This window comes from Bombyx mandarina, chromosome 12 (assembly GCF_030267445.1).
Source record: "Bombyx mandarina strain Sakado chromosome 12, ASM3026744v2".
In the NCBI taxonomy this organism is placed as follows: Eukaryota; Metazoa; Arthropoda; class Insecta; order Lepidoptera; family Bombycidae; genus Bombyx; species Bombyx mandarina.
Window position 1 is genome coordinate 3905625 of NC_143219.1, and position 21565 is coordinate 3927189.

The 21565-nt window shown below is 37.2% G+C and overlaps 1 protein-coding gene and 2 long non-coding RNA genes across 4 annotated transcripts; 2 read left to right on the forward strand and 1 right to left on the reverse strand.

The window, feature by feature from the left end:
• The first annotated feature begins 8354 nt into the window (after positions 1 to 8354).
• LOC114243071 (uncharacterized) lies at positions 8355 to 9196 on the forward strand. Its single transcript, XM_028174432.2, has one exon. The coding sequence runs from the start codon at positions 8468 to 8470 to the stop codon at positions 9194 to 9196; it is 729 nt and encodes a 242-aa protein (XP_028030233.2). The 5' UTR covers positions 8355 to 8467.
• Positions 9197 to 17225: 8029 nt separating this feature from the next.
• On the forward strand, positions 17226 to 19096 carry LOC149501747 (uncharacterized). Its single transcript, XR_016323977.1, has 3 exons — positions 17226 to 17764; positions 18005 to 18154; positions 18819 to 19096. It is a non-coding gene; the product is annotated as an uncharacterized LOC149501747 (long non-coding RNA).
• Positions 19097 to 19348: 252 nt separating this feature from the next.
• Positions 19349 to 20451, reverse strand: LOC149501748 (uncharacterized). 2 transcript variants are annotated; one of them, XR_016323976.1, is made up of 3 exons: positions 19946 to 20447; positions 19615 to 19862; positions 19349 to 19510 (listed from the first exon to the last, which is right to left on the reverse strand). It is a non-coding gene; the product is annotated as an uncharacterized LOC149501748 (long non-coding RNA). The 2 variants fall into 2 exon arrangements; XR_016323975.1 differs by lacking the exon at positions 19349 to 19510 and having other exon boundaries at positions 19656 to 19862; positions 19946 to 20451.
• Positions 20452 to 21565: the final 1114 nt, after the last annotated feature.

Genomic DNA, 21565 nt, shown 5'->3' on the forward strand with positions numbered 1-21565 from the left:
TATTTATTGATATCCTGTTTGTGCATCAAACTTGAGTTAATTGATAGTCGTCGTAGCCTAAAAGGATAAGACGTCCGGTGCATTCGAATCTAGCGATGCACCGGTGTTCGAATCACGCAGGCGGGTACCAATTTTTCTAATGAAATACGTACTTAACAAATGTTGGAACAAATGAAGGCATAACATCGTGTAATAAAAATCAAACCCGCAAAATTATAATTTGCGTAATTGCTGGTGGTAGGACCTCTTGTGAGTCCGCACGGGTAGGTACCACTGTCCCGCCTATTTCTGCCGTGAAGCAGTAATGCGTTTCGGTTTGAAGGGTGGGGTAGCCGTTGTAACTATTCTGAGACCTTAGAAGTTATATCTCAAGGTGGGTGGCGCCTTTACGTTGTAGATGTCTATGGGCTTCAGTAACCACTTAACATCAGGTGGGCTGTGAGCTCGTCCATCCATCTAAGCAATAAAAAAAAACCATGTTTTTTCGTGCGTACAGCCGGCTCCATCGAATTATAATATTGCGATTCTGATCGGGCAGTAGATACATCACGAAGCAGCTGAAAGGAAACCTTCAAAAGCACTCGGGCAATTTTTCTCATTTTTTTTTTGTTTTTCTCACCCATCCTTGGTTGGCCTGGTGAAACTGGAAAAGCCTCCGGGTCATCGTAATTCCTTCTTTCATTACAAAAATAATTATGACGTAACCGAAAATCGATTTAGATTCAGATAGGAAATTCCAAGAGTATTCAATAGTTCTATTAACGATTTTTCTAACATTCATCTAACTATACATTCGATCAACGGGACTCACTCTCACAACAATAAGCTTCGAATGGTTCTCATTGGTTAAATTAACACTTAAAATACAGAATAGTCGCGTTGTACCGTTAGAATGTAGCATTAAGCTGTGAATGTACACATGAACAGTTTTAAAAACTAGCGGCAAATACACAATTATTTTCTTTTTTTTATTAGTAATAATTCATATCATATATAATATATTTCGGGTCGTCTAAAGGCTGGGCTGCAGCATATGGTTGTTGATTCTTGTAGGCACTCGTCAGCACAGGAATCCTTGGTGGGCGTTGAACTTTAGGAATCGTTGAAAAATGGACCTACTTTAGTGTTGACTTTTGACAATACGAACGCTTAAAATGCTAAAACAATCAGGGATTACATAATTAGTGATTTAAAGTCAACGGATTTGTGTATGACCACAACGTGAGACCGCGGTTAATTATAGAATCAAATGATTAGACGTTCACTCGCCATAACGAACGCCATAACTATTCGGTGTTACCAGCTTTTTATTAAAATTACATTTTAGTAGAATACAAAACGATTACCTACTTCTTATCAAATTAACAGAATAATTTACCAAGTACTAAAATAATAACAAAATAAATTATAATTCTCAGAGTTAACGAACGGTTTTTCATTAATTAAAAATGTCCCGCGCCTTTATACATTATAATAAAATAAGAGTAGTTAGCATTCCTAATGTGCTTCCCAAAATATCCGTGCATACTATTGCGTAATGAGCCTTACCCAGAGAAAGGAAAATGTTTTCTGATTCATATTTATTTTAAACGTCTTTTTAACTTTAGTAACGATGTTCCATCAAGTCACTTAAACTGCAGAGTGTACCCCCGGTGAGAATCAAAAGTACAATCTATACAGTGTGATTCGTTTTAATGTGCACATATCGAAATGAGGAAATCTATGCTTAATTTTATCGAGGGAATGAAAAAGTGGAAGAAAACCTCCCCTCAATTGAAAATAAACATGTTTTTTTAGCATAAATCTGTTATTTTTTCATCAATTTTTATTAAGTAAAAATTTCATCTTCATAACTCAAGCATACCATTTTCTATTGCACATTCTATGGAATCACACTATATATATAAAAATCAATTGCTGTTCGTTAGTCTCGCTAAAACTCGAGAACGGCTGGACCGATTTGGCTAATTTTGGTCTTGAACTATTCGTGGAAATCCATATGAAGGGTGCGCGCTTGGGATAATATGGACATGTGATGAGACGAAATGAAAATGAGATTGGTAAGAGAATGTTAACTGTGAATGGGGAATATAGAGGAAGAGGTAGATTTAAGATTGATTGTGTGAAAGACGATATGCGTAAGAGGGGAGTAAGAGAAGCAATGGTATAGGTATGTTAGATTAGTGTGAAAGGAGAAAACATGTTGCGCTGATACCAGGTGACTGGGAGAAGGGGAAGAGAATGATGAACTTCGTTATAAACAAAGATTGTATAATAAAGAATGATAATTTAAAGATCGTATATTGTGAACGAGCCTGTTACGGACACTTAGCGCAATTAGATTTGCAATGATCATTTGTTTGATTAGCTTTTAATGTCGCATAAAATGTAACGTTAGCAGCATCAAGCGTTTGCCGTTTATATGTAGAACGGAAATGCTGACGTACATCATAGGCATTGGCTTGAAGATCCATATGCTTTGGCATCACTGTTGTTTTAAATAATAATAACGCTAGTAAAAATGCAGTAAATTATTTGTAATCTACACAAGGTTATCCCTCCTATCTCGATTTATAGACAGCAGCTAATCTTCGACTCTTAAATTGAGAGTGAGCTATAATATCACTAGACTTTTAACACGATCTGCAATAATGTTTTAGTTTTTTCTCTTAAATTCATGAATCTTAAAAAAGTAGCTATTATAATAAACACACTAAAGACTTTTTAATATTTAATTAAATACGAGTTAAGCATTCATTAGTTGTATGCACTGTGAAAGGTTCATCCTGTGAAAGGTTGCTCCTACATCGCCAAGTCAGCCTGTTGCTTTTATTTTCATTTATCCAACGTAACCTAATAAAGCGGTCTTCTCTTTCCACAAAGAGTTTTGTCGTTTCATTAAAAAAACATATTTTCAAGGGAAAGGATTTTTCTTTTGTAATTGTTTTCTTTTGCGGCTCCGGCTTGCTCTCGTAATTATTGTTTCACGAATTTTGGGGTGAGTGCTAAAAGGCAATTTTTATTGCGCTAAAGCCCTGTCCGCACTGACGGGGTTGGTCAAACTTAGCTCAAGCTTAGAACCGAATGATTGTGTTAATAGCCCCATTGTGATTTAACGAGGACAACATTAAATTTAACTAAATAGAGTAAAACCTAACTTCATAATTTCTAGCCGCATACTACCGTTAGTACTTCTTCCTAGTAGGTCTTGTTGCTGCACGCAAATCAACCAAACATTCCATTTCTTGAAAAAGATAGCCGTTAAATCCAATCCAGTTGAATCTTCAATCTTATTTCTTGAAGTATACAGCTGCATTCACGCAGTGTCATCACCCATAATTCATAATAAAAATAATTAACGGACAGAGATAGCAAGTCAAAATCTTAATTGTATTCTACAAAGCCCAAACTCTAAATGCCTCTCGATAGAAATAGGCAGAATGGTAGTATCTAGTCATGCAATCATAAAACGTCTTTGTACTAGTAGTAAAATACTAATTACATTAACAGCTAACGAATCGAAAATCGAATGAAGGAAAAATTCAAATTCCAGAAGCTCAAACTAAAAATGCTGTCTGCAGTTTAACTATTGCTGTCAATGACAGTATAATACAGATAAGGTTAAACAAATTTACCTTGTTATAAAAAAACATCGAAATGAATCAAATCCATCAATTTCACTACCGGCTTCCCAAACTAGTTTATGAATGGATTGTGACTTTCCATAATGGATTTTAAATAAAATTATTTGTTCATAAAATTGAGATTTTAGTCCACATCTGTATTCCGACAAAAAAACCTTCAAAAGTACATTAGATGAGTTAAGTTCATCTGATTCAGTGAGATATTACAAAAAAACTTCTATCAAACAATATCTACGTCTCATGATCTGGAAATAATTTATTTCACTGTCGAAATACACTGTGGAACTTTTGTTCGGAGTTTTTTTTGGGGATTTAGTGCGATAACACAGAATAGGATGAAACTGTAGATAATGATTTTGAGCACATTGTTTTTTTTTTCCTTTCGCCCACACAAGAAAGTTGTTCAAAACTTTGGTGAAACTATATAGGCAGAATTATTACATATATGTAATTAATATCTTACGTGTTCTTCTTTTTCTTATTATTCTTCTTAAATTTTCTCCAAATTAGACGGTTTGGAAGAGATCGCTTTTAGCGATAAGACCACCTGTTGTACAAATGCATCTGCTTTTTGAATGTTTTTGAATATAAATTGTGTTTTGGTGTGCAATAAAGTGTATTCACTCTCTCTCTCTTTAATACATGTAGGTATAACATTCTTGATTAAGTTTGTTTGTTTGACTTCTATAAAATTGGTGTGTCATTTAGACGAGTGAGTTACAGTTGTTTGTTTCTTCCGAACACGTTTATGACGTAACAGCCTGAAATTATGATTCATTTTTGCGTGAAAGAACAAAAAGCAAACCATTTCATAAATTCATACAACATGCTATTGGTTCGTCGGCATGATAAGATTTCTTCTGTTTAATTCCATGTTTGCTTTATTGGTTTTGTAGCCATAGACAAGACATTTTGTATAAAAAACTCTGTTTTGTAATCCCCTCTATTTTAAATAGTAGGTACCGAATTTTTCTATCTTGAATTTATAATTACTAAAAAAATAAAAAATTGCTGTAATTGTAATGAAATGTAATCTATTGAAAACGAGTCCTTATTAATGTACTTCTTAAGTGCCACCTAGTTCCGATCACAACAAAAACCTTAGCCAACGAGAGCACAATTCATGGGCTGATTTATATGAATGTGAACCTCAATAAAAGAACTTAATAGCTCTCACTGCCCCACTCCTTATAGGAAATCAATCCAGAGCCTTTGTGGGCGGCGATAGAGGCGGTGGAAATTCCAACATTATTTGTCCGACTAAAATGAGCACTATTAGAGTTTGAAACACGTGTCACTGTAGGAAATACACACATGTGGGTACAGTTTAGTTTTTATTATTTTCTGTTTAAGTAGTGTAATTTATTTTATAAAAAAATGAAGATATTTTTCTAGGTAGATATGTGATTTCTTAATATAAATCATTAACTTAAATTCAACATAAAAAACAATATAATTAAATCAATGATATATATATACGAAAGCAATGGATTAGATTTTCTTTGGCAAAAAAATATCTGTAAATTTAATTAGCTAAGACTGTTAATTCATGCTATCGCATTATTTGAAGCTTACAAATTTCACGTAGGTAATCGTATACATCTGCTACAAAACTATAAAACAGAAATATTACAACAAACACACGCATTACTTCAAATAAAATTGAGGCGTACAAAACCAGCACCACTCGTAGTATTAGCAAATGATTTGTCTCTTGAACTCGAAAAGCCCTCAAGATTGCTCCTGACAAATCACGTAACGACCTGTGACATTTCACTACAAGTACTATTGAAGATTTGGATTATTGTATGAATTCCAGCGGAAATTTTATGTTCTTAGATCAGATATTTCATTGAAATGGAATGGAACGAGTTTACCGCCAAAAATTTATAAAGTAGACAACCTCCATAATAATATGACCTTAACTGCCTATTGCTATACGATTATTGAGGTGAATTGAACAAGTCTATTTGTGTTGAATTACCATTATTTTAAGAATCATAATGTATTTATTCTATTATACAATAACTTTACAATCCGCTTATCTAACCATTTACCTATTTATAACAAACAAAAAAACGTTAATGATCATATAGTTTCATCAGTTAAAACGTTTTTTATACGTATAACTGAAGGTTCCTAATTCTGCGGAAAAGATTAAGTATTTCTTTATTTTTCAGAACATTCATAAAAATTCCCTTCACAAAACCTTTAGTAGTAGCTTAGCTCACACGAAAATCTGTTTGGGGCTAAAAAGCTATCTCATTTTGAAGTTATACTTCTTTAGGCGCGTTATGAAAAATTTATGAGAGTGAAAGTTTACGATGCGCGCGCACCGTGACACAAAATTAACAGAATGAATTTGCCCACTAAATTGCTCATTACAATACGACCGACGTAACTTGGCGAGTCTGAATGTAGCCGCAGGTGAACTTTCCGAACCGTACCGAGAATTACCGAATTTATACGATGTCAAGAAAAGGGATGTCCAATATGCGTGTTTGAGGATGTTGTTTAATCGTTTTTTTTTTCCAAATTGATTAAAAAAAAAAAAAAAAATGGAATGTAGAATATTCTGTGTCTAAGGCCACCTATAGCTGCACCGATCACATTCAAAGAAGATAAATTGTATATTCACCTTTTCCGAATACAATAAAAAAGTTCTCATTGCGTAATAAAGGGAATTAGTTAACTTAATTTCAGCCGTCGTAATTAGTAATTTAAGGAATTCATTTACCAGATACATTTAATCCATTGACATTTTTAATCCATTTAGATCGAAATTGCAAGGATAAATTCAAAATAAAATCTTCCAACAGACTATTAGTAGTATGTTCTGGATTATTGGTTTTTCCGTCACTTTTCGATTATAAGCGAAGTAGATATACCTTGTCGCGCCTGTTAAATATACAAACAGCTGTAAAAGTTGAAAAAATATTTGCCCATTTTGGTACTTCACAGCCCCAGGAGTACTAGAGGGGTCGTTTGTTGAAAGCCTCTTTGCCCCGGCCCTATTCTGGATATAGTTCTGAATAAACTTGTTTGGTTTTTGTGACGATTCCACTTATTTGTATAATTACATACGAGATGCTATAGAAAACAAAAATTTTGTCGCAATAACTATTTGTTTTGTTTTCTTCTAATCTTAGGAGATCATCGAGTCTAATTAACCAAAACCGGACTATATACTTAATGTAATAAATATCTAATATATTTTTCTTGGATTTACCCTTAATAAACATAAGAGTTAATGGCAAGCAATATTGGGCAGTCATAGAACCCTGAACAAAACGTGCATATTTTAGTGCTTTTTGAGACACGCCCTTTTTTAACTCAATCGAATTGGCAGAATATATGTCTATCAGATAGAAGGCAGAGGGTTAAGAACTAATCAGTTCGATAGAAATACAGACGAGGAAACTGCTACCACAAAACAATGACGGGGGAATATATAGTAGCTACGGAGTCACATATTTGTATCCTGTAAAAAAATGGGAACTATACCTTAGAACTTATATCTCAAGGTGGGTGGCGCATTTACGTTGTAGATGTCTATGGGCTCCAGTAACCACTTACATCAGGTGAGCTGTGAGCTCGTCCACCTATCTAAGCAATAAAAAAAATAAAAATAGTAGAACAGAAGATTTTCATCATTCCTTTGACAAACTTTGCCGCATAGTTATGTGCTCACCATCTAAAAAATCAAGGAGGGATTTTATGCAAAAAACATATTCGCTATATAACAGAATAAGGCCACGGGCAGGGTCTGCCTACGGACAAACCCTATTGTTGTTTTGATTAAATTTGGACAGGGAGATGCAGATTGTTCTTTTTATGCAGCACCGAAAATATTGGACTAGACCGACAATATTTTTACGGCTGAAACCGAGCACTGGAATAAAACTTTTCTACTTTGAATATACACTACATTCGCAAGTTTCATTATTAACTGCTAACGAAGCGTGTCTCTCCATGCTCTCCGACGCTATATATCATTTTTTCAGCGTACTTAATCACTACATAGTATAAAACAAAGTCGCTTTCTCTGTCCCTATATCAGTCCCTATGTATGCTGAAATCTTTAAAACTGCGCAACAGATTTTGATGCATTTTTTTTTAATAGATAGAGTGATTGAATCGAAAGGATTATATGTATAATAACATCCATTAAATAGCGGAGAAAATAATAATAAATTACAGTTTCCGAAGCGAAGCGAGGGCGGGTCGCTAATACTAGATAAAACAACTCAATTAAATTTTAATATTAGCTGAATCTTACCTCAATATTTGAATACCTTAATATTTACTTGTGGTAGGACCTGTTGTGAGTCCGCGCGGGTAGGTACCACCACCCTGCCTATTTCTGCCGTGAAGCAGTAATGAGTTTCGGTTTGAAGGGTAGGGCAGCCGTTGTAACTATACTGAGACCTTAGAACTTATATCTCAAGGTGGGTGGCGCATTTATTTTGTGGATGTCTATGGGCTCCAGTAACCACTTAACACCAGGTGGGCTGTGAGCTCGTCCACCCATCTAAGCAATAAAAAAAAACCTTTATTTATTTTATTTTATTAAACCTTGATTTAAATGGCAATAATTTCGGCCGAGAATCAGTTCCATATTAAAACGGACAGATTTAATTTGTTAATCGATATCGAGTGTACGACATCAAAGTAATTCACAATGAAATCAACGGCTGACCGTGACGCATGAGCGCGCACAGCTCGTCTCGAACTTGTCCCTGAGCTGTTGCTTACCCAACGCTTTCTTCATACTCTAACTATAAATACTCGTAGCTTCAACGAATCAGTACAGAGCAACGAACATGAAGCTGTTCTTAGCAGCCGCAGTCCTCTGCCTTGTGGCCGTCAGCGCCCGGGAGTTAGGGGAGGAGGAGAAGGATTTGGTGGCAGCCGCCAGTGGCAAGAGCAGCCACCACGAAGAAGGTGGTGGTCATGAGCACCACGCTCACCACCACCATGACCATGGTGAAAAAGGACACAAAGGCCATAAAGGACACCATCACCATCACAAGGGCGATCACGGAGATCACGGTAAGCATCACCATGCAGGACATCATGAAGAGCATGGTGGCGGCCATAAGAAGCACTGGGACGAACATGATCACCACGGTCACCACCATGAACACGGACACCATCATAAGGGCGAGAAACATGGCCATCATAAGCATCACGATAAGGGAGAGAAAACCGACGGCTACCATAAAAAATACCACAAGGATCACTTCCACAAGGATCACCACTTCTACGATGACCATCACGATGAAGGCAAGCATCACAAGCATGGACATCATCACGGTCATCACGATAAGAAAGGAGGTCATCACAAGAAGGGAGGACATGGCGAGCACGGACATCACGAACATCATCATGGCAAGCACGGTCATCATGATAAGCATCATCACGACGAAGATCACCACGGTCACAAGGGTCATCACGGTCACGAGGAGCACCATCACCACCATCATGACCATGGCAAGAAGGGCGGTCATCACGACCACAAAGACTGGGGTTTCCATCACGGAAAACACTAATCTTTTACCAAAGCGCTGTGATATATTGTTTTTATTATTTACGGGTTTTGTTAGTTTTTTACCATAAATTATGAATCATGTTACATTAAATCTGTTAATAAAATAATATTATAAAAAATTAAAACTATCATTATTGACTAGAGGAACACGGCCTTACTCAGCTATGGCACATTGCAAATAACTCTTTCCATAATTTCATGGTGTGACGAAAATCTTTCTTAAAGCGCCAACAATAACTGCTTAAAATTAAAATCCACCATTCGCCAGATAAACAGATTAGATTTAACATATTTGTTTGAAAAGAACGATTCATTCAATCGAGCTACTTTTATATTATAGAATTGGTAATGTGAAATAATTGTTTGATAGAAGGTCAACAGTCGATATCGAAATTAGAAAAGTATAAAAGAAACTGAATTAGAAAACGGTGCATTAATTTGTACCACGTTTCAGGTGAAGGTGTCTGTCTATTGAGCAATAAGATATTTTTCCTTATACTGAAGATTTACTTCGCGTAGAACGCCCAGGGATTTTTTTAAGTCCAGAGAGTAGAATCAGCGATTCTCAATGACTACCTCCTCCTCCTTGCGTCGGTTTCCTCATTACTGAGGGTCGTGGTCATGGCCTTGAAACAGTTTTTTTTTTTTATAATGCACCGCCATCTGTTCCTATCTGCAGCTGAGTGCAGAGCATCGTGCACTGTGGTATCAAGGGCTGCACGAATCTGGTCCGTCCAACGTGGCAATTTTGGTATTCCGCAATACCCTTTAACTATTTTACACAGTTTATATATGTCGGCGCAAATAATTACTCTGTGATAAGAAATTGATGTTAAACAGTTCCTTTTATTGTAATTTCAATACTTTAAAACGTGTTTGAAAAACGTGTAAACCCGCTCACGTGTTTGAAAAACGTGTAAACACGCTCACGTGTTTAAAACGTGTCAACACGCTCACGGGTACGAAGCCCCATAAATACGGCCGTGCTGTCTAGCACTCATGGATTCGTGTCCGAGCCGTTGTACTGTACGGATATCTCTGTAACGTTGTTATGCTTCTCGTGCAATATACGAAGTTTTCGTGAAGTTCTCGTGAAGTTTTGTTTCGGAAACCCAAACATGAGTCATTCGTCAACAAATTAATGACCGTGACGTCGCAAGGCTGACGTCACACTTTTTACAAACAATGCGGACGTCCCTACTCCGTCATCAGAAGTGGGATCACACGCCACCTCCGCTCAGCAACAACCTGGTGACCAGATAACCGTATCTACCCTCCAGCATCAGCCGATAAGCCTGTACCGTCTGCTTCACAAACCAGCATGGTCGAGCGACGGAATCAACAATCAACTGATCAATGAATACAAAAGATAAGTTTTTATTTTTGATTACTAAAATTTCACCACAAAATTCATCTGAAGACCATGATATCCTTACACAACGAACAACACCTTACACATTCTTATCCCACCTTCAATAAATCTACGAGAACCTCCGAGAAATCTACGAGAACCTCCGAGAAATCTACGAAAACCTCCGAGAACCCTACAATAAAATCGCATTAATAGTCTCAAACTTACATAGTTACAAGTAACACAAGTATAACAGATGCGCTACTCAGAGAAACTTTTTATTCCTGCAGATCAATGGGAATCAAAGAAAACCTACGAGAATCAACGAGGCTGGTGCAGAGCGCGCACCGCCCAAGTGGGATCACATGCTGCCTCCGCTGAGCAACAACCTGGAGACCAGATAACCGTATGGGCGGAAGAAGACTACCCACCAGCATCAGCCGATGAACCTCTACCATCTACTTCACAAACCAGGATGGTCGAACAACAAAATCAACAATCGGCATAAGGATAAGTTTTTATTTTTGATTAATAAAATTACGCCACCACATGAGTACCACAGTGTACGCCACCACATGAGTACCACAGTGTACGCCACCACATGAGTACCACAGTGTACGCCACCACATGAGTACCACAGTGTACGCCACCACATGAGTACCACAGTGTACGCCACCACATGAGTACCACAGTGTACGCCCACTACATAAGTACAACAGTGTACGCCCACTACATAAGTACAACAGTGTACGCCCACTACATAAGTACCACAGTGTACGCCCACTACATAAGTACCACAGTGTACGCCCACTACATAAGTACCACAGTGTACGTCCACTATATAAGTACCACAGTGTACGTCCACTACATAAGTACCACAGTGTACGTCCACTACATAAGTACCACAGTGTACGTCCACTACATAAGTACCACAGTGTACGTCCACTACATAAGTACCACAGTGTGCGTCCACTACATAAGTACCACAGTGTGCGTCCACTACATAAGTACCACAGTGTGCGTCCACTACATAAGTACCACAGTGTACGTCCACTACATAAGTACCACAGTGTACGTCACAATATAAAACTACACAAAATAAGTTACTTTCAAAGTAACATAAAAAGGTACACAGATACCAAACTCAGAAACAGACATTCCATTGTTTCAGATGGACTCCAAGAACTCTCTGGTGATACACCATACATGGGCGGCTGGTGCAGAGCGCGCACCACCTGTCAGTATGGCCGTGTCGGCGCAAATATGACTATTTACCTACTGATCATCAACTAATTACTCTGTGATAAGAAATTGATGTTAAACAGTTCCTTTTATTGTAATTTCAATACTTTAAAACGTGTTTGAAAAACGTGTAAACCCGCTCACGTGTTTGAAAAACGTGTAAACACGCTCACGTGTTTAAAACGTGTCAACACGCTCACGGGTACGAAGCCCCATAAATACGGCCGTGCTGTCTAGCACTCATGGATTCGTGTCCGAGCCGTTGTACTGTACGGATATCTCTGTAACGTTGTTATGCTTCTCGTGCAATATACGAAGTTTTCGTGAAGTTCTCGTGAAGTTTTGTTTCGGAAACCCAAACATGAGTCATTCGTCAACAAATTAATGACCGTGACGTCGCAAGGCTGACGTCACACTTTTTACAAACAATGCGGACGTCCCTACTCCGTCATCAGAAGTGGGATCACACGCCGCCTCCGCTCAGCAACAACCTGGTGACCAGATAACCGTATCTACCCTCCAGCATCAGCCGATAAGCCTGTACCGTCTGCTTCACAAACCAGCATGGTCGAGCGACGGAATCAACAATCAACTGATCAATGAATACAAAAGATAAGTTTTTATTTTTGATTACTAAAATTTCACCACAAAATTCATCTGAAGACCATGATATCCTTAAACAACGAACAACACCTTACACATTCTTATCCCACCTTCAATAAATCTACGAGAACCTCCGAGAAATCTACGAGAACCTCCGAGAAATCTACGAAAACCTCCGAGAACCCTACAATAAAATCGCATTAATAGTCTCAAACTTACATAGTTACAAGTAACGCAAGTATAACAGATGCGCTACTCAGAGAAACTTTTTATTCCTGCAGATCAATGGGAATCAAAGAAAACCTACGAGAATCAACGAGGCTGGTGCAGAGCGCGCACCGCCCAAGTGGGATCACATGCTGCCTCCGCTGAGCAACAACCTGGAGACCAGATAACCGTATGGGCGGAAGAAGACTACCCACCAGCATCAGCCGATGAACCTCTACCATCTACTTCACAAACCAGGATGGTCGAACAACAAAATCAACAATCGGCATAAGGATAAGTTTTTATTTTTGATTAATAAAATTACGCCACCACATGAGTACCACAGTGTACGCCACCACATGAGTACCACAGTGTACGCCACCACATGAGTACCACAGTGTACGCCACCACATGAGTACCACAGTGTACGCCACCACATGAGTACCACAGTGTACGCCACCACATGAGTACCACAGTGTACGCCCACTACATAAGTACAACAGTGTACGCCCACTACATAAGTACCACAGTGTACGCCCACTACATAAGTACCACAGTATACGCCCACTACATAAGTACCACAGTGTACGCCCACTACATAAGTACCACAGTGTACGTCCACTACATAAGTACCACAGTGTACGTCCACTACATAAGTACCACAGTGTAAGTCCACTACATAAGTACCACAGTGTACGTCCACTACATAAGTACCACAGTGTGCGTCCACTACATAAGTACCACAGTGTGCGTCCACTACATAAGTACCACAGTGTGCGTCCACTACATAAGTACCACAGTGTACGTCCACTACATAAGTACCACAGTGTACGTCACAATATAAAACTACACAAAATAAGTTACTTTCAAAGTAACATAAAAAGGTACACAGATACCAAACTCAGAAACAGACATTCCATTGTTTCAGATGGACTCCAAGAACTCTCTGGTGATACACCATACATGGGCGGCTGGTGCAGAGCGCGCACCACCTGTCAGTATGGCCGTGTCGGCGCAAATATGACTATTTACCTACTGATCATCAACTAATTACTCTGTGATAAGAAATTGATGTTAAACAGTTCCTTTTATTGTAATTTCAATACTTTAAAACGTGTTTGAAAAACGTGTAAACCCGCTCACGTGTTTGAAAAACGTGTAAACACGCTCACGTGTTTAAAACGTGTCAACACGCTCACGGGTACGAAGCCCCATAAATACGGCCGTGCTGTCTAGCACTCATGGATTCGTGTCCGAGCCGTTGTACTGTACGGATATCTCTGTAACGTTGTTATGCTTCTCGTGCAATATACGAAGTTTTCGTGAAGTTCTCGTGAAGTTTTGTTTCGGAAACCCAAACATGAGTCATTCGTCAAGAAAGTGATGACCGCGACGTCAGCGGTGCTGACGTCATACTTTTTAAAAACACTACGGACGTCCCTTTTCCGTCATATATATTAACAGATGGGTGGACAAACTACGGTTAAGTTTTAAGGAAAGAAATAGAAGTTAATACCGAGACAGCCACATATGTCGGAGGCCTCGATATAAGCAACCTTAATTCTTATTTAATCTTAAATTTAAAATACAATTCGGCAGAGGCGAGGTATAAAAACGCTTAGTAAAGCAATTCATCACTCCGGATTTGAAATTAGCCGGCCGTGTGTTCCGCTAATCCTGGATAGGTGTACCCTCGTCCGACCAAGACTGATTACGATGAGTGGACAAGTAATTTTCGGGGCACGTTTTCCCAGTTTAAAAGGAATTATAAATTAATCGAGAAAAAAGCCGCTACAAAATCTAGTATTGTTTTTTTTAATAATGATTCAAATCGGTATATTTTAGAGATGTTGTTTTTATAGAAAGTAGAGGTCACGCAGTAGTCGAAATTCGACTATAATTAATTGAAATTATAAGTTTGAACATTATTAAGGTTCTATTGTCAAAGACTAACCTCCATAATCACAGATTTCGACAAAACCACACTATAGAGGTACTTAACAAATGTTCACGATTGACTTCCACGGTGAAGGAATAACATAGTGTAATAAAAATGAAACCCGTAAAATTATAATTTGCGTAATTACTGGTGGTAGGACCTCTTGTGAGTCCGCACGGCTAGGTACCACTACCCTGCCGTGAAGCAGTAATGCGTTTGGGATTGAAGGGAGGGGCAGCCGTTGTAACCATACTGAGACCTTAGAACTTATATCTCAAGAGGGTGGCGTATTTTCGTTGTAGATATCTATGGGATCCGGAAGCCACTTAACACCAGGTGGGCTGTGAGCTCGTCCACCCATGTAAGCAATAAAAAAATAAAAAAAACATTTTCCGTCATCAGTCGTCAATAGATAGATGGTTAGTGACATATCTTAACATCAGTTATAATTAGCGCAATCTAACTATTTTCGTACAGAAATCAAAACTTTTCTAGGTATTGTGTCAAATAACGAGGTAGAAGTAAGCGGAAAAGAAATCAACAACCTTCTGAAACTTGGTGTGCCAAACAAAGACATTACGCTCGATGGAGGAAGAATCTTTCAATAGAAACAAATCCTACATCATGCTGTCACCAGCTTACGTATCATTGCCCAACTTACCTATTTAATAGAATATTACATATCTGATAGAATAATTATGGGACCACATATATGCTAAATTAAGTACATTTTTCATTATTTATTCTAGTAGTAAACTCAATTCAATACAGAATGAAAACGGCGCATTATAATTGTAACGTGAATCACAAGAGCACGTGAAACCTTCAAGCCATCATATTACTCGGGATTCAAAGGAAACCATTTTTATATTTATCGGTGGCCTAAAACATAAGCTATAGCTGGTCAATAAAAACAACCTATTTCTTGAATACATTCAACATTTTTGCTGCATGTTTATCCTATGTCTAAATCGAAGAACCCTTTCACCGTAGCCGCCGGTAACTACAATCTCGATCCTGCAGACCGAATGGTAAGCAGTCGACGTCGCCTTAAGTACGTCGTTTCGGATCCTTCCGATCCACTAACGGTACTTTTAGCTACCTCAAGCACCACTCCTCGTTCTCGTCGAACCCGTCTCTTGCGGTGACGGGCTCGGTGAGCAAATCAATCCACATACACAGCCCACTAAGTTTTTCGCCGGATGTCTCAGTGGGTTTCTGATCCGGTAGTAGATTCTGCGAAGCACTGTACTTGCTAGGGTTAGTGTTAGCAACGTCGTCAGGTTTGAGCCCCGTGAGCTCACCTACTTGTTAGGTTACGCTGGCATAGCCTCTCAAGGCTACCAGCCTATGTAGGATAAAAAAGAGCGGCTAGAAATTACAACGTAAAAGTTACCGTCAAAATTGAACCACGAGATTGAGGTCTTGATTGCAAAATAACGACTGCAAAAATGACCGGAATGATAGTACTGTTATGTAGTGCACCCAAAAAATCTTGGTACCAATAAAGTGCCCAAGGTGCATACTGGATTCGCACTATTTCGTTACTCAATCATTTGTGTCTACAATGTTTGAGCATACTATATTAATACAAGTAAATGATGAGATATACATATATTTCCAGTATGTCGATGGCCTTAACGTTGTACCGATAGCAAAAAGCATTATTTTAGCTTTATTAAAACTTTGGCTCAGTTAAACTATGGCTCAGTTCTCGTCTCGACGATAACGATAATAATCGTCTATTCAGTTATTATGATTTCTTTGAAAACAATCAATCGCTATCTTCTTTAACCTTGGCCCGCACTAATCTGACGTTTTCATTCGTAGAACTCGGTTTTGTGGCAGCTTCGACATCATCCGACCGTATCCGTTTGAGACTGTTTAAGAACACTTACTTTGCTCCATTGGTACGTCACTTTAACGTCGATTGAGCTTTTGACATTTGACCTAGTTACTTTGGGTGAATCGTGTTTTATATGAAAATCAAAGAAGTATATATGTATATTTACACTAGGGAGAAAGGAATAGGGTGGTACATAGTTCAAGCCAAAAGCCCTTCGTTGAGCCTTTCTTCAGCAGTGTAGAGATAACGACTGATAACCATAGACCCAACGGCAGTGGGGCATTGCTTTCCCGGGCAGGTAGCAAGCACCGTCATATCGATTTCTGCCGAGATGCAGTCATGTGTTCTAATTCGAAATATGGGACATTTTTTTTTATTTATTGCTTAGATGGGTGGACGAGCCCACAGCCCACCTGGTGTTAAGTGGTTACTGGAGCCCATAGACATCCACAACGTAAATGCGCCACCCACCTTGAGATATAAGTTCTAAGGTCTCAAGTATAGTTACAACGGCTGTCCCACCCTTCAAACCGAAACGCATTACTGCTTCACGGTAGAAATAGGCAGAGTGGTGGTACCCATCCGCACGGACTCACAAGAGGTCCTACCACCAGCATTGAACTATGCGTTTGAAGCTTCAATCTTACGGCTCAATATGTATAAAAACTGCACGTATAGGCAACGCAGGAAAATCAACTAGCCATGCCTGAGCAAAATTTAAAGATGCTTTACATTGCGAATAAAATTAACTTGAAATCGTAATATCAAAATTTCATGTCCAATGAAATAATCTCGGTTTGATTTATGTCATGCTCTTACGGCCGTTTTCAATAACCTATCTATCCCTAGTTTCGGTTACTAAAGATAGACAAATCTGTCTTTTTGTCCTTACTTACGTTCCAATAACCTATCGACGGACAGCAGTTCCTATCGGATTTATCTATCCATCGTCGGGAGGACGGATAGCCTGCTAAAGATAGAACGCTCATACAAATCGTGCTTACTTCCGTTTCAATATGAGTGTTAAGTAACTCTCCGGTAGGCGGCGCTATCTCTAGTAAGGGCATTCGCTTATCTGTCAAAATCGGCCGGTTACATGTTTATCTTTCGAAAGTAAATCGCTATAATTTAATAATTGTTTCTCTTCATATTGGCATATTGTAGCAGTGATGATAGTGATATGGAATTATTTCAAATGATAATGGATTGTGATGCAGATAGTGATAGTGAGGCCGATATCATATGGTTAGGAAAATAAAGATCGTCTGAATTACATGGCGAAGATCAATAATTACGAATTTGACTATAGATTTCTGAGCAAAGGTGTTGTGAATGAATTGACTAATTTAATGAGACCATATTTGAGTGTAACGTCAAAAAGGTAAGATAAATGTTAACCATAAAAGTACTCGTTATTACAACTTATATTTTTATAGCAATAGCAAAATTATACCTAATTTTTGTTGTGTTACAAAATCACACTCGACAGGAATTCTATAATACTGCTGGATTCCCATGGTGCCCTAAATGACATTCATATACTAATACAATAACCTGGTAGGCTATTGACCTTCATTCTTATTACACACTGATACCTCTACATTTTATATTTGTGTTACAGATTCAAATATAGGAGAGGAATTTAGAAATAGAAAGAGTATTTCGAATGTGTAATTTGTGTGCAATGCATCATTGATGTTTCAAAATGTTGTTGCTTGATGGCCTGGGTCTACTCATGATACAACTATAATTAACCATTCTGATTGAAAAGGTATTTCTTATATATATTACCTTATTTATATTATTATTATTATATACTAGCTGACCCGGCAGACTTCGTAGTGCCTCAATCGATAAATAAAAGACCTAAACTTTTGTTTAAGATAAACTTAAAACAAACAAAAGGAATCCGTCCGACGGGGGACACATCAAAGGAAAAACAAAATTGTTATTTTTATTTAATTCCGAATATTTTTATATTTATCTAACCTTTTAAACCTTCTCTGGACTTCAACAAATAATTCAAGACCAAAATTAGCCAAATCGGTCAAGCTGTATTCATGTTATGTCGTGACAACGGAAAACGGGTTTCAATTTTATATATATAGATTATTATTATATTTTTATTTATTTATATTATATATTTAGGTGTTTATATGAATTTAATATGACACTATTATAATAAATTATCTACATATCAAGAGAACATTGATAACAAGGTGGACTTGGAAATTGCTATTTGCTTGCCGATAGAGGCTATCCCCACAACCCTATCTTTTAACGTGATTAATTAACCCACATACTCAATCGGAACGATTTAAAATGAATCACATATTCAAACAAGGAATACTATAGAGAGGTAATCTTTTTTTTTAGTTAAGAGTTTGTTATACTGTATTGTAAAATAATGTAAGCGAATAATGTATAATTTTCAGATGCATTGGTGTTTGTAAAAGAAGACTCCCTGTATATCATTGAAAAGTAGATTAAAACTAGAAAATATGCAAGCTGTTATTATAGCTGCCATGCTGCATAATATCGTCAGAAGTATGAATTTAGAAGAATTAGAATCAGAAATTTCAGTCGCAGATACATTACAGGAAAATAATATAATTGTTCGTAACAATTTTTCAAAACTTACATCTGAAATACAACTATGTACTTATAAATAATTGCTTCCAAAGATAATTTATAAAATAAACTCCAAAGATAATTTGACTATTTTTTATTTTCCAAAATGATAATTACATGGTAGTTAGTACATGCAAGATATTTAATTTAGAATTTGTACATATACTTAAAAAACTATCTAACATAAAATTATTATTGCCTACTTAATTTATGAAATTTAATATTCCTTTTAAGTAATTTTTAATTTTTGAAACTAGCATTATCTAAATCTAACTTAACTTTTGCTACAACAATCTCCTTTTATTTTTTTTCCAAGTCAGGTCTCTTTTTTGCTATTAGATATTCTGCTAATGCATTGTCCCTATGCTAGCCTTGCATTTCTTTTCTTCCATCTTGTTTCCGCTTGGCTGTATAAGTGTTAAAAATATTATATGTGACCTACAACAATGTGCATGCTTTATCCAAAATTCCATCTGCAATCCTTACCACCTCCAGCCTGTAACAAAGAGCATAATTATTTCAAATACTACGGCAACCTGAAGAAAAAATCATGTTTATCAATGTGTTATTAGAGACAAACAATCAACTAATTATACTAACCTTACTAAGGTTGTTTCTTATGTTGCCGTAGCGTTCTTTAAGTTTTCCCATTTTAGTCGAAGCTGCGATGGAGTTCGTCGGAAACGACGAATCGACGAATTAAAATCATTTACAAGGGTTTGCCAAGCCTGCTCCTTCAATTTATTGTTTGTGGCATTTGTTGCCTTATTATTGAAATGTTTTTTCGCCGCCACAAGTTCTGCTAGAATCATCGTCTCATCTTTTGTCATGGGTGCTGCCTTTCTTGACTGAAAAAGATATATTTTCTAAACTTGAACTCAAAGTTTTCAAAGTAAAATTATTATTATCAATGCAGTTCATAGATACTTACAGAATTCATTTTATTTCACTGTAGCTCTTTAATTATAAACACACTTAGAATTATAAACGAAAGTTTTAAAGCGTTTTGGAGGTAAGTCATCATCTAATATAGTAGGTAAACAATAGAAAAACAAACAAAAGAAACTGATCACTGCTTATTGGCCAACGGACTGTCAAAACGTTTCGTTTCATAATTTCGACTAGGATAAAAATAGCAATACGTCCAATTTAAAAAAATCTACATATGTTTTTATTACTTTTTGTTATAAACAAATGTGTTTATGATAGTCTACGATATGCTGGTTAAATTATAGATATAATTTAGAATAAAATAAAATAAGTCTTGATCCTGATGTTGTTTCGTATTTGTAGTAGAACGAAACGTATCAAGAGGCTCGGATAAATCGGAGGGAAGAAGCTATCTACTGTTGGTTAAAGAGAGATAGCACTTATCCGTGATTGTGAAACGCAAACTAAGGATAGATACGCTCTTGCTGATATTCGGAGATAGCTATGTATCCGTAAACTCAGATACGTTATTGAAAACGGCCGTTAAACACGGTTGTTCTCCACAGTGGCGCAGTTAACACTAACTGTAGGGCACCATCGTTCTTCCGAAAGCTTAGAGAATGCAAAAATTATAATCTCATCAAAAATTCATCTCCCAAAGCGCATAGTGATTTTACAAAACAGTGATCTTTGTTTTAAATGACATGAGACTTATTAGTTTAGACGTTTTTACCACTTCAATGTATTCAATAGTAAATACAATATTACAAAACCATACCTTAGACCAAAACAGAACGAGCGAGTCCACTCAAGCGATACAAATAAATGCGTTAGTAAACTAAGTACTTTCCTGATATTTGTTCGTATTGGTGTTTCCGCTTTAGCCGTATTAAGCAAAGTACTTGGATACATCGCGTTAATGACATTGCATTAAGCACTGACGCAACGATCCGGCTACAACGACGTAACATATCGAAACATTTCCTGTAAAATAAAAATCTTTTACGAACCTTATTGTTAGAACAATAAGATTCAGTATTTGTAATTGACTTTTGATATCAACATGCACTAAATAAATGAAAAGACAGTATTTTCCTGTCTCAATGTTATTTTAGAAGAGTGAGTAACGTCTTTCGCAATTTTTGATGAATATGGTACAGACGTTTAGAACTTCGAAACCCGACAAATTTCTCTATTATTATTTATCGTAATAGAAAAATGAAGATACGAATTACTCCACCAGTTGTGGTTCTATCATTGCCAATTTCTTTGGAGTAATATCCTCTTCTTTCCGAGCTGCATGATATATCTGACGTCATTAATAAACAAAAACCATAATTTTGTCCACTCACTCCAAATACCGGTCACCGTTTTCTTCCAAATCGAATGTAACAAAGAGTTCAATTAGATTTGGTAGCGAATGTTATGCGTCGGTCATTGTCATTTCCATCTATTTCTGTCATGAAGCATTCACGGGCTCAGGTGTGAAGTCTATAGTGGCTTTATTTAAATGTAATAAAGAAATGTATTACTTTTCGTTGGGTGAGTGGATATCATTTGCTTTGTGATAACTGTAGACACCGGTAAGTCGAATTAAATTTATTGGGGCGTCTGTTAAGCT